General features: G+C 47.9%; 1 protein-coding gene and 1 pseudogene across 1 annotated transcript in view; one reads left to right on the top strand and one right to left on the bottom strand.

Annotated features, from left to right (window-relative positions):
• Positions 1-13188, top strand: part of LOC145348000 (cyclin-dependent kinase-like 2) — a 56447-nt gene that overhangs the window by 23615 nt on the left and 19644 nt on the right. Inside the window, exons 5-7 of the mRNA XM_080196086.1 lie at positions 5770-5882; positions 9426-9565; positions 10588-10676. Of these exons, the coding sequence (XP_080052212.1) occupies positions 5770-5882; positions 9426-9565; positions 10588-10676 (342 nt within the window). The remainder of the gene's footprint in view (positions 1-5769; positions 5883-9425; positions 9566-10587; positions 10677-13188) is intronic.
• LOC145348408 (G patch domain-containing protein 4 pseudogene) lies at positions 4268-5164 on the bottom strand (annotated as a pseudogene).

The raw sequence follows: 13188 nt of genomic DNA, 5'->3' as shown, positions 1-13188 counted from the left end.
AAATCTCTCCTCAGCCTTTGTAATGACTTAGGGAGCCTGACTAGAAAGGAGCATTGTTTATCACAGAATATAAAGTAAAACCACTCCCATGGTGCACACACACACACACACACACACACACACACACACACCAGTCCCTTCCTGAGACTACAGTTCAGCAGGCCCAGTCCTGGGCCTGCCTTATAAAAAGGGGCGGGATGGTAAAATTCCAGCCTTGTCAGACTCTGAGAGATGCGACTGGACGATTGTAGCCTGGAATTGGTGAGGATTATTGGAGGTTTGGTGGTTACAAATACCAGAGAAATGTTAGCTTGGGGCTGTGCCTCTCCCACAGTAATACCTCAAACACCGAGCTGAGAAATGTGGGTTTTGAAAAGAATCAGCTTGTACAGCAGAGAGTTTTTATCCTGATAGAGTTGTGGCATCTTGCAATTAAATCATAAAGGCACAGAATGTTCCCCAAACAAAATAATTCAGTATAATGTGTCGGTTCAGGTACAGGAACTCTCAGTTCCTTTTTGCTTTTCCATCGCTGAATCACTGGATCGCTGTCAGTTTATTACTATCCTTCCCTGGAAAAAACATATTTTTATCTCCCAGTAACTGGCCAGGAACTAGACTAAAACCAATGAAAAGGTAATGTAAAACAACCCTGTCCATTCAAATCAGCCCCTGTGCTTACTACTGCTAATTATCCGGAAAATCCGTGTAAATAATCCCATCCCTTATTGAACAATCCCATATCCAATTGATTTGATTTGATTTATTATTGTCACATGTATTAACATACAGTGATAAATATTGTTTCTTACACGCATATAAAGCATACTATTCATAGAGAAGGAAAGGAGAGGGTGCAGAATGTAGTGTTACAGTCACAGCGAGGGTGTAGAGAAAGATCAACTTAATGCGAGGTAGGTCCATTCAAAAGTCTGACAGCAGCAGGGAAGAAGCTGCTCTTGAGTCGGTTGGTACGGGACCTCAGACTTTTGTAACTTTTTCCCAATGGAAGAAGGTGGAAGAGAGAACGTCCGGGGTGCGTGGGGTCCTTAATTATGCTGGCTGCTCTGTTGAGGCAGCGGGAAGTGTAGACATCGAGTCAGTACTGACAACCATCTCACCCAAGCCCTATCTCTGTGTTCCATCTAGAATGGCAGGTGGAGATTAATTTAGATAAATGTGAGGTGATGCATTTTTGTCGATCGAACCAGGGCAGGACTTACTCAGTTAATGGTAGGGTGTTGGGGAGAATTACAGAACAAAGAGATCCATGAGTACAGGTTCATAGCTCCTTAAAAATGGAGTCACAGGTGGACAGAGTGGTGAAGAAGGCATTCGGCATGCTTGGTTTCATTGGTCAGAACATTGAGTACAGGAGTTGGAATGTCTTGTTGAAGTTGTACAAGACGTTGGTAAGGCCACACTTGAAAGACTATGTACAGCTCTGGTCACCCTATTAGATAAAGGATATTATTAAACTAGAAAGAGTGCAGAAGAGATTTACTAGGATGCTATCGGGACTTGATGGTTTGAGTTATAAGGAGAGGCTGGATAGACTGAGACTTTTTTCTCTGGAGCGTAGGAGGCTGAGGGATGATCTTATAGAGGTCTATAAAATAATGAGGGGCACAGATCAGCTAGATAGTCAATATCTTTTCCCAAAGTTAGGGGAGTCTAAAACTACAGGGCATAGGTTTAAGGTGAGAGGGGAGAGATAGAAAAGAATCCAGAGGGGCAATTTTTTTCACACAGAGGGTGGTGAGTGCGGGGAACAAGCTGCCAGAGGCAGTAGTAGAGGCGGGTACAATTTTGTCTTTTAAAAAGTGTTTCGACAGTTACATGGGTAAGATGGATATAGAGGGATACGGGCCAAATGTGAGTATTGGCACTAGCTTAGAGGTTAAAAAAAGGGGCAACGTGGACAAGATGGGCCGAAGGGCCTGTTTCCCTGCTGTAACCCTCTATGATTCTGTATTACAGAGTATATTTACAGAGTATATTTACAGTCCTAATCCCCCTGACACTAAAGATCAATTCAGCATGGCCAATCAACCTAACCTGCACATCTTTGGACTGCGGGCGGAAACTGGAGCACCCAGAGGAAACCCACGCAGACACGGGGAGAATGTACAAACTCCACACAGACAACTGCCCAAGCTGGGAATCGAACCTGGGTCCCTGGAGCTGTGAGGCAGCTGTACTAACCACTGTGCTGCCCTTTTAATATTTAATCCTCCTGGTCTCTGTGTTCTGTTAAAATTGCACCATTCAGTTTATGCTGATACAGCTCCAGAAGGATATCAACCCTGTCAGGTTGAGGTAGTCAGTGACCTTCCCGGAATGGGAGCCACAGTGGATGATTTGTTGGTCTATTAATGTGGAGACAGATTGGAAAACGTTATTACTGAACATGAGGAGAATCTGATGGAGCTGCTGGAGAGAGCTCACTGGATAAACCCGAAACTGAACAAGAAAAAAACTGCAGCTGAGAATGCCTGAAGTCAGGTATACAAGTCACGTACGGATAACAATAGGTCTTCACTCAGATCCTCAGAAGATGAAAGGTATAGCTGTGATTCCGTGACCGGCAGGCGTGAAAGCACACACCAGCCGTTACGGTGTGATGAGTGACCATGGCCCTCACTTCACGAGTGAAGAATTCAGCTGACTCATAAAGGGTTGGGAAATTCAGCACCATATCGTCTCCGCACTGACCCTAATCAAATGGAAAGCTGAGGAGACAATGAAAATTACCAGAGGAATCATCTAGGAAGTGAGTGAATCCAGCACAGATGCCCAGGAGGCAATCCTTGGGTGAGATACACACCAACTTTAGGCATGGAAAATAATGCTGTCCAGAGGCTAATGTCACCCAAACTACTCCCCCAGAAACAAACAATCTACTAAAGACAGAGGTAGTAACAGGCGTGAGTGAAAAAATCAAGAAGAAATGGCAGGAAGTTGAGTTTCTTTTGATAAAATTGCCAAAGTGTTACCCGCTGTGCATTGGAGAGCAATAATCTCAACAGGAGTCAGGCCACTTGGCAACTTGGCTCACGTGTGGAGAAGTTGTCTCCTCGATTGCACACAGTGGAAGGAAATAATCAAATCTACCAAATCTTCTTTCACTGCAGGCAGCCAATCAGGAAATGGGATCTCACTATGTGCACAGAGTGGTGAAGGACCATCACCCCCAGAGGTCCATCAGTTCCCAGTAAGGGAAACGGAACAACAACTATAGTAACAACAAGAGCAAAGGGAACAGCACATCCTGGAGAAGGAGCATCACCCAGGCAGAGGCTCACTAGAATAATGAACAGTTTATTAATGCATGAGTGAGGTTGTGGTACAGTGGGGAACTCGGGTAACTCACTGTTACACTTGATAGGACATGCACATTTCTGTTTTGTTCTTTAGATAAAGGGGGATATTTGTATTTTGAAATGCAATCATTGTCACAGCTCCCATCTGGCTCGTTGTGTGATTCTGCCATGAGGGGCAGGGCTGGGGGAAGGGGGAGAGTGTGGGGCGGGGGGGGGATGGTGGAGAGACATATTGCAGCCTGTTCAATGAAGACATTACACGAGAAGCAGTGTAGTCTTTGAGCTTGGAACAGACTCTCTGTGTTCCTCTGTCCAAAGTTCAAATCACTACACGTTCACTACACCTCAGTTATAGAGTCATAGAGGTTTACAGCACGGAAACAGGCCCTTCGGCCCAACTTGTCCATGCCGCTTTTTTTTAAAACCCCTAAGCTAATCCCAATTGCCCACATTTGGCCCATATCCCTCCGTACCCATCGCACCCATGTAACTGTTTAAACACTTTTTAAAAGACAAAATTGTACCCCCCTCTACTACTGCCTCTGACAGCTCAAACACTCACCACCCCCTATTGAAAAAATTACCCCTCTGGACCCATTTGTATCTCTAATCCGCACATCTTTGGACTGTGGGAGTAAACCGGAGCACCCGAAGGAAACCCATACAGACACGAGGAGAATGTGCAAACTCCACACAGACAGTGACCCGAGCCAGGAATTGAACCCAGGTCCCTGGAGCTGTGAAGCAGCAGTGCTAACCACTGTGTTCCCATGCTGTCCTTTTTTTTTCCTGTTTTGTTTTGAAATAAAATCCTGCTTTTATTAACAGCCTCTCAGTTGTTGTGTGCTCTGCTCTCCTCAGCCACAGTCCTGGGCAGAAGCGCGGAGTCGGAGTATGCTGATCCTGTAAGATGTGGGAAATGGGCAGTGCTCAGCCCAGAGGGTTTACTCCTTTCCCTCTTCTTCCTCGTGCATCTGCACTCTTCGCTCTGCACTGCCGTCTCCCATTTTCTCAGACCCGCCTAGTCCCCGTTCGGGGGCCAAGTCCTGCCTGCTGGTAATTGGCACCCCGGATTTGGGCTTGGTGCCCGCGTATTGGCTCTCGCCATCGCTGTCCTGTTGCTGCCTTCCTGCTGCACCCCTGTTGGCCTCTTGGCGAGAGGCGACCTGCTCCCTCTTTCTCTTTTTCTTCTTCTGCATCGCCCCGCCTTCTGTCACCTCGCCAGGCGGGCACTCCCCCTCTGGCACCCCCTGGGACACAGCGCCCAACTGGAAGCCCAGCCTGTACCTGGCCAGGAGCTGGCACTCCTGCTCCTCGAACCGGAGCAGCTTGGCACTCATTGTCACACTATGGCGGGCATCTCTGTGGCCAGTGCGTCCCCTGCAAACCCGTAGCAACTCTTCATCTGTTAGGCGTGAGGCTGAGGACAGGTCGAACTTATCATCGGCCTCACTGTCACTGGAGCTGTCCCGATTTGCCCGCACTGTCTCACTCCCTGGTATCAGCCTGGCTGCCTTAATGAACCACCCATACAGCAGCTCCTCGCAGAGCTGGGCTTTCCGTGGTTTCTTGTTCGAAACGGACAGTCCTCCACCTTTGCTGACCTCCCTGACCTCTGCACCACCCTCTTTGTTTTCCACAGTGATGTTTGTCACAGTGTTATTGAAAACGCGATCCCACCAGTGAAAGGTAAACTCTTCCCCACCTCGGTCACCAACCCCTGTGCTGTCACATTTCAGCATCACCTTCAGGGTTTCAGATATCCCATCCTCATCCCTTCCCGATCCTTTCCCCCTGCTCCAGCTCTGCTCCCTCAGTTATCTCTCTGCAAACTCCATCTTGCTTCTGCTACTGCCTGCTGCTCTGAGCATGTGTGGCCGCCATCTTTCTATGTCTTGTACACCTTCAACAAGACGTCCCCAACTCCTGTATTCAATGTCCTGACCAATGAAACCAAGCGTGCTGAATGCCTTCTTCACCACTCTGTCCACCTGTGACTCCACTTTCAAGGAGCTATGAACCTGTACCCCGAGATCTCTTTGTTCTGTAACTCTCCCTGATGCCCTCCCGTTAACTGAGTAAGTCCTGCCCTGGTTCAATCGAACAAAATGCATCACCTCGCATTTATCTAAATTAAACTCCATCTGCCATTCGTCAGCCCACTGGCCCAATTGCTCAAGATCCCATTACTATTGGAGATAACTTTCTTCACTGTCCACTGTGCCACCAATCTTAGTGTCATCTGCAAACTTACTAACCCTGCCTCCTATATTCTCATCCAAATCATTGATATAAATGACAAATAACAGTGGGCCCAGCACTGATCCCTGAGGCACACCGCTGGTCACAGGCCTCCAGTTTGAAAAACATCTTTCTACAACCCCGCTCCGTGTGAGATGATGTAAGCGATGACGCTGATCTGTATTTGCTGTGGTTTCTTTTTCAGATCTGTGGATGTGTGGGCTATTGGTTGCCTGGTGACCGAGATGTTGACGGGAGAGCCGCTATTTCCTGGAGATTCCGATATTGATCAATTGTATCACATCACTAAGTGTTTTGGTGAGTGCAGTCCTCTGTCTCTGGAGAATGGATCATGTGAGGGAGCTCATAAACCCACAAGGTGCTGCCCAATCGTGTCCTTCGATTCCAACCGGAGAGTATCCGTAAAAACAACAATCACTTTCTTCACATTCACCCTTCCCTGATTCTGACACTTGATATTTCTCGCAGTTTGTCCTCAGGATGTGACTGTCACTTGCTGACCAGTGTTTATTGGCCATCCCTAATTACCCCTTGAGAAGGTGGTGCTGAGCTGCCTTCTTGAACTGTTGCAATTCCTGTGGTGTAGGTACACCCACAGCGCTGTTAGGGAGGGAGTTCCAGGATTTTGACCCAGTGACAGTGAAGGAACAGCCGATATATTTCCAAATCAGGATGATGAGTGGTTTGGGGGGGGAAACTTGCAGGTGGGGGTGTTCCCATTTATCTGCTGCCCTTATCCTGCTAGATGGTACAGGTCATAGGTTTGGAAGGTGCTGTCTAAGGAGCCCTTGGGGAGTTGCTGCAGTGCATCTTGTAGATGGTACACACTGCTGCTACTGGTGGGGGGAGTGGATAGGATGCCAATCAAGTGGGCTGCTTTGTCCTGTTGAGTTTCTCGAGTGTGATTGGAGCTGCACCCTTCCAGGTAAGTGGGGATTTACCTGACTTGTGGACAGGTTTTGGGGAATCAGGAGATGAGTTACTTGCCGCAGGATTCATAGAATCATAGAAACCCTACAGTGCAGAAAGAGGCCCTTCAGCCCATCGAGTCTGCACCGAACACAATCCCACCCAGGCACTACCCCCATATCCTATACCCACTAATCCCTCTAACCTACACATCCCTGGATACTAAGGGGCAATTTCTTAGCATGGCCAATCAACCTAACCCGCACATCTTTGGACTGTGGGAGGAAACCGGAGCACCCAGAGGAAACCCACGCAGACACGAGGAGAATGTGCAAACTCCACACAGACAGTGACCTGAGCCAGGAATCGAACCCAGGACCCTGGAGCTGTGAAGCAGCAGTGCTAACCACTGTGCTACCATGCCACCCTCTGAGCTGCTCTTGTAGCCTCAGCATTTATATAGCTGGGCCCAGTTCAGTCTCTGGTCAATGATAACCCTCAGGATGTTGATGGTGGGGAACTCAGTGATGGTATTGCCATTGAATGTCATGGGGAGACAACTGGATTCTCTTGTGTTGGAGATATGATGTTACAACTTGGCATTTGTGTGTTATAAATCCTCCATGTCAACCATCAGCACAAACCCAAACTTTCCACACAACCTTCTACAAATGGTCACGAATCCTGATTGATATTGAACAATGTGCAATAATCAGCGAACATCCCTACGTCGGACCTTATGTTGGAAGGAAGGTCACTGAAGAAGCAGCTGAAGATGGTTTGGGTCTTGGATGCTCCCCTGTGGAACTCTCACAGCGATATCCTGGAGCTGAGGTAATGGACTTCTAACCACCACAACCATCTTCCTTTGTGCCGGGTGTCACTCCAGCCAGCGGAGAGTTTTCCCCCTGATTCCCACTGACTCCAGTTTCGCTGGGGCTCCTTGATGTCACTCTCAGTCCAATGCTGCCTTGATGTCGAAAGCGTTACTCCTCAGCTTCGTTTACAATAGAAGTTGGGGTGGGGAAAGGGGTTTTGGTGCGTGGGGTTTTTGTTAATAATGGGGTACAGTCAAAGGCAACAGGGACAAGATCAAATGCGAGGTGGATGAAAGGTGTGATGGCCTGGGAGGGGTGAGAAGATGTACCTGGAGATTTCCCACTCTGATACAACATTTAAATCCTGTCTAGGTTTTTGTTTAGCCATTGACTCTCAAAGCGATGAAGGCTGGGTGCTCGGACAGACGGAGTATAGTTGCAGCCAGTATTTTGCATGTGATCTTTGGATTGACGGGGATTGGGCTGAGGAACAGTTTGAGTGATGCTGGTATCCCCATCGCACAGGCCTGACATTCTGAGTCCTGCCCTCACACACAACTCACCCCAGCCAGGAGCTAGCTGTCCCGATGCGGAGAGGAGTGAGCACACTCGTACATCGACTGGGAATACTCATTAGCACTTGGCAGCTGCAGGCTGGAGTGTGGACAATGAGGCACTATCAGAGAATGGTTGTTAGACTGTATTAAAATTGCATTAGCCTTCATCAGCGTGCGTTGCCGTGGATACAGCAACATAGGATTTTAACAAAACCATTTCCAGCCAACATTTGGCTGGAGTATTGGATTCTGAGGGCTTTTATTTCGCTCGGTTTCAGCAGTTGAAATGCCTCCCAACTGTTGAGTAGTGTCCCTGTGATTCCAGTGGGTTTGGGATTGGAGCCAGTGCTGTAATAATCCCATCGGCTTTCCAGGAAAACATTTGTAACATCGATATCCCATCAGACTTTCACCAATTGTGCCTTGGCTTTCATGGAGTGGATTGGAAGTCTGTGATGTACACATTCACCCTGCCACTGTTTTTACTCCAAAGCTCAGTTATTCCTGAGTTCCCATCGTACTCGCTGCTCACTGACCTGTGAAATCAGTAACTGATGGATCCGTGTTCTATAATAATTAGGATTGGCTTAGCTCTAATCTTCTGTACTTTTGATCATTTTCTGAGCTCGTTTAGACAAAAAGAACTTACATTTCTACAGCGCCTTTCACAGCCCCAGCGCACTTTACAGCCGAGGAAATACTTTTAAAGAGCAGCCACTGTTGTAACCTTGCAAACGTGGCAACCAATTGGCACCCAGTAAAATCCCGACAACAGCACGGATCTAATGACCTGATAACCTGTTTCCGGGTGAGTTGTTAAACTGAAGCTCTCTGTCCTCCCTCCACCTCTCCCTGATGTTACTGCGGAAGAATTTCTGATAGAAGGGGATAATCTTCATGAAACAGAGAAACTAGAAGCAGGGCGAGGCCATTCGGCCCTTCGAGCCTGCTGCATCATTCATTTTGATTGTGGGTGATCATTGAATTCAATATCCTGATCCCCCCCTTCCCCCTGCTCCACCCCCCCGCCCCCCCCCAATATCCCTCAATCCCATTAGCCCCAAGAGCGAAATCTGATTTCTTCTTGAAATCACACAACATTTTGATCTCAACTACTTTCTGTGGGAGTGAATTCCACACATTCCCCACCCTCTGGGTGAAGAGATTTCTCCCCACCTCAGTTCTAAAAGGTTTCCCCCTTATCCTCAAACTCTGACCCCTAGTTCTGGACTCCCCCCACCATCGGGAACATTCTTTCTGAATCTACCCTGTCTAACCCTGTTAGAATTTTATTAGTTTCTATCAGATCCCCTCTCACTCTTCTAAACTCCAGTGAATATAATCCTAACCGACTCAGTCTCTCCTGAATGTTGGACCCCAGACAATTTGGACATCAGTGTGTTGTAGTCCTGCTTCTCAAAATGAATAACCTGGAATGACCTCTTTAGAAAGACTGATCGCATTCTGATCCATTCAAATTTGCATGGCTGGTTCCCCCGGATTTTTGGTATCTTAATGAAACAGTTTAATCCTTGCAATGCCTTTTCCTGCTCCAGGTAATCTAATTCCCAGACACCAGGAACTTTTCTACAAGAATCCACTGTTTACTGGACTGCATCTGCCTGTGATCAAAGAAACTGAACTTCTTCAGAATCGCTATCCCCAAATCCCGCTGCTGGTAATAGATTTGGTGAAGGTATGTGATTGTGTTTGAGTGAGCAGGACAGAGGGATACTCAGTAATTAACAGTAATTAATTATTTTAACCTGGTCATTGTGCAGTGCTGGTCAAACTCTCAAACTGTATAAAGAAACAACTTAAAACTGTGGGGTTTCACTCCTACAAGTGGAAAATAGTTGTTTGAGATCTTTTAAAAATGTCAAATTTAAGATTTAAAAATGTTCTCACTTTATCTTTCTTTCTCTCTTTTTATTTCATTCTCCGCTCCTGATTTGGTTCTTAGTTCATCCAGTTTCCTTCTCCCTTTATTTCTCAGCAGGGTGGCACAGTCATTAGCCCCAAAGCCCCAGAGACCCGGGTTCGATTTGCAACTTGGGCCATTGTGTGTGCAGAGTCTGCACATTCTCCCCATGTCTGCATGGGTTTCCTCCGGATGCTCCGGTTTCCTCCCACAGTCTGAAAGACGTGCTGGTTAGGTAAATTGACCCGTGCTAAATTCTCCCTCAGTGTACCCGAACAGGGGCCGGAGTGTGGTGACTAGGGGATTTTCACAGTAACTTCATTGCAGTGTTAATGTCAGCCTACTTGTGACACTAATAAATGAGTTAAACTTTAAAAACTCTGTTTCTCTCTCAATCCTTTAAATCTGATTGGTTAAGGAGCTAGGCCGTTCACATTGAGGTCTCACATGTGCTGTCCCTCTCACCGTGCCCACGGTCAGCTCACTCTCCAGACCCCCACGGGGAAGTCCAGCCTTCGACAGGAGGGCGCCCTGGGGGGCTCCGGATGAGATGCCCGCTCTTCAGGAAGTCCTGAACCCTGTACTCCCCCAATCACCATAGCAACTGATGCCAAGGAAATAACTACTTCCTCTTTTCGTGAGACAGATATTTCAGCAGCTGAAAGATTTTTATTTGTAATTTCATCCGAGATATTTTAAAATGAGGATTGATTTTTCCGTTAGTAGTGTTGAAGTGAATGTTAAAAGCAGATGGGATTGGAGGGTTCACACTGTTCCAAACTCCCTTTTCTTTTCAGCAATGTTTACAGATAGACCCCGATAAACGTCCATCCTGCGCTGAGTTGCTGGAACACGGCTATTTCACATCGGATGGCTTTTCGGAGAGGTGAAGGAATGCGGAATGAAGATGAATTTATGCTAATATCGGGGTTGCCAACCCTCCAGGATTGGCCAGGAGCCTCTGGAAATGAAAGATGTTTGAGTGGCAATCAACAATCCTCCAATCAACTGGTGATGTTTCCCTGATTGGCCTTGGAAAGGATGGTTGACATGTTGGGTGACCAATGGCAGCACGGTGGCACAGTGGGTTAGCACTGCTGCCTCACAGCGCCAGGGACCCGGGTTCGATTCCAGCCTCGGGTCACTGTCTGTGTGGAGTCTGCACGTTCTCCCTGTGTCTGCGTGGGTTCCCTGTGGTGCTCCGGTTTCCTCCCACAGTCCAAAAGACGTGCAGGTTGGATGAATTGGCCATGCCAAATTTCCCCTTAGTGTCCAAAGATATGTGGGTTAGGGGGGTTGGCCATGGGAAATGTGTGGGTTACAAGAAACAGCCTGGGTGGTGCCCTCTGTTGGAGAGTTGGTGCACAAGCGATGGGCTGAATGGCCTCCTCCTATACTCTAGGGATTCTCCTGCCTGCCTCAGATACCAGAATACCACAAGCAGCTTGTGTTTGTCGGGGGACCAGTTGGAGCATTGGAACAGAAGGAGGCCATTCAGCCCCTCGAACCTGTTCCATGGATGATTTGTATTTTAGCACCATCTTTCCAACTTGAGTCTGTAGCCTTCAATCCCCAACAAATTTCTGATTCGAAATTCCCAACTGATCCCAGTCTCAAGAGTTCCGGATTTCCGCTCCTCTGTGTGGGGAAATGCTTCCTGACATCCCTCTAAACAACCCGAGTTTCAGTTTAGATCCTTCCCCTTTCTCCTGGAACCCCCAATCCACAGGGGATATCTCTATCTACCTCCCAACTCACTAAATAAAAACCTCAGGTACATCATCCCTCCATCTACAACACTCTGGGAGCCTAGTGTTCAAACCTGGCCGAGTACCTTAATCCCTTTAGCCCCAGTCTCAGTCTCAGACAGATGTAGAGGAGTTAAACTTGATCCCCTGTGTTCCATCTGGATTTAACAATCTCAGCGTAACGGATCAGACAAGAACAGTCACCAATTATTGGCTAAGCTGCTTAATTTCCTTTCCGTTCCAAACCAGATACTGTCCAAGTCTCAGCATCAAATCCACTCTCCTTTACATCACCTGTACAACAACAAGTACCACCTTTATAAAGCCCCTAATAGAAAGTTCCAATCCTCTTCACAGGGGTATTATAAGACAAATGAATGTCTCCCGAATCACATCTGGAGATATTAGGGTCACATGTCCAAAACCTTGGTCACAGAGGAAGGTTTTAAGGGGGGGTCTTTAAGAAGGAAAGTGTGACAGAGACACAGAGCGGGGGAGCGAGAGAGTTCCCGAACCCGAGGCCTTGTCAACTGAACAGACGATCAGTGCTGATGAGATAAACATCGCTGATACATAATAGACCAGAATGAAAGGAGAATATAAAATGTGGCGGGTTATCAGATTGGAGGAGGTTACAGAGATAGGGAGGGGTGTAGAGCTGGAGGAGGTTACAGAGATAGGGAGGGCTGTAGGGACTGGAGGAGGTTACAGAGATAGGGAGGAGTGTAGGGACTGGAGGAGGTTACAGAGATAGGGAGGAGTGTAGGGGCTGGAGGAGGTTACAGAGATAGGGAGGGAGTGTAGGGGCTGGAGGAGGTTACAGAGATAGGGAGGGAGTGTAGGGGCTGGAGGAGGTTACAGAGATAGGGAGGGAGTGTAGGGGCTGGAGGATGTTACAGAGATAGGGAGGGAGTGTAGGGGCTGGAGGAGGTTACAGAGATAGGGAGGGAGTGTAGGGGCTGGAGGAGGTTACAGAGATAGGGAGAGGGTGTAGGGGGCTGGAGGAGGTTACAGAGATAGGGAGAGGGTGTAGGGGGCTGGAGGAGGTTACAGAGATAGGGAGGAGAGAGACTATGAAGGGATTTGCAATCAAGATTGAGAATTTTAAGATCAAGACATCCCTTGAGCTGAAGCCAGTGTAGGTAGTGAGTACAGAACGGGAGTTAATCACACTTGCTGTGAGTTGGGACCCAGGCCGCAGGGTTTGGGATGGTCTCTGCTTTATGGAGGTCAGACAGTGGGAGAGCAGGGGGCAGTGTCGGAATGGTCGAGTGTGGCTGGGGGGTAACAAAGGCCGTGGACGTGGGTTTCAGAGGGAAGAGGAGCTGTGACCACCTCCCCCCCCCCCCATCACCTCCCACCTCCCCCCCCCCCCCCCCCCCCCGGGGGTGATGTTAAGGAGTTGGAAGTAGACGATCTTAGAGATGATGCAAAAAGTCAAAAGTTCATCTTAGGATCAAACCTGGGTTCACCTCGGACTGTTCCCAGGGACCGGGATGGAGTCAGTAATCCGGATATATCCTGGGCTTTCTGCACTCCTCTCAGGCCCCTGGGGATTTTCACTGTAACTTCATTGCAGCGTTAATGTAAGCCTTACTTGTGGCACTAATAAATAAACTTTACTTCAAAGACTTTAAAGGCTTAATACCA

The sequence above is a fragment of the Carcharhinus amblyrhynchos genome, chromosome 1, assembly GCF_965287045.1.
Source record: "Carcharhinus amblyrhynchos chromosome 1, sCarAmb.v2.hapA, whole genome shotgun sequence".
In the NCBI taxonomy this organism is placed as follows: Eukaryota; Metazoa; Chordata; class Chondrichthyes; order Carcharhiniformes; family Carcharhinidae; genus Carcharhinus; species Carcharhinus amblyrhynchos.
The sequence above is the reverse complement of the archived record's forward strand: the minus strand, read 5'-3'. Positions and strand labels throughout refer to the sequence as shown.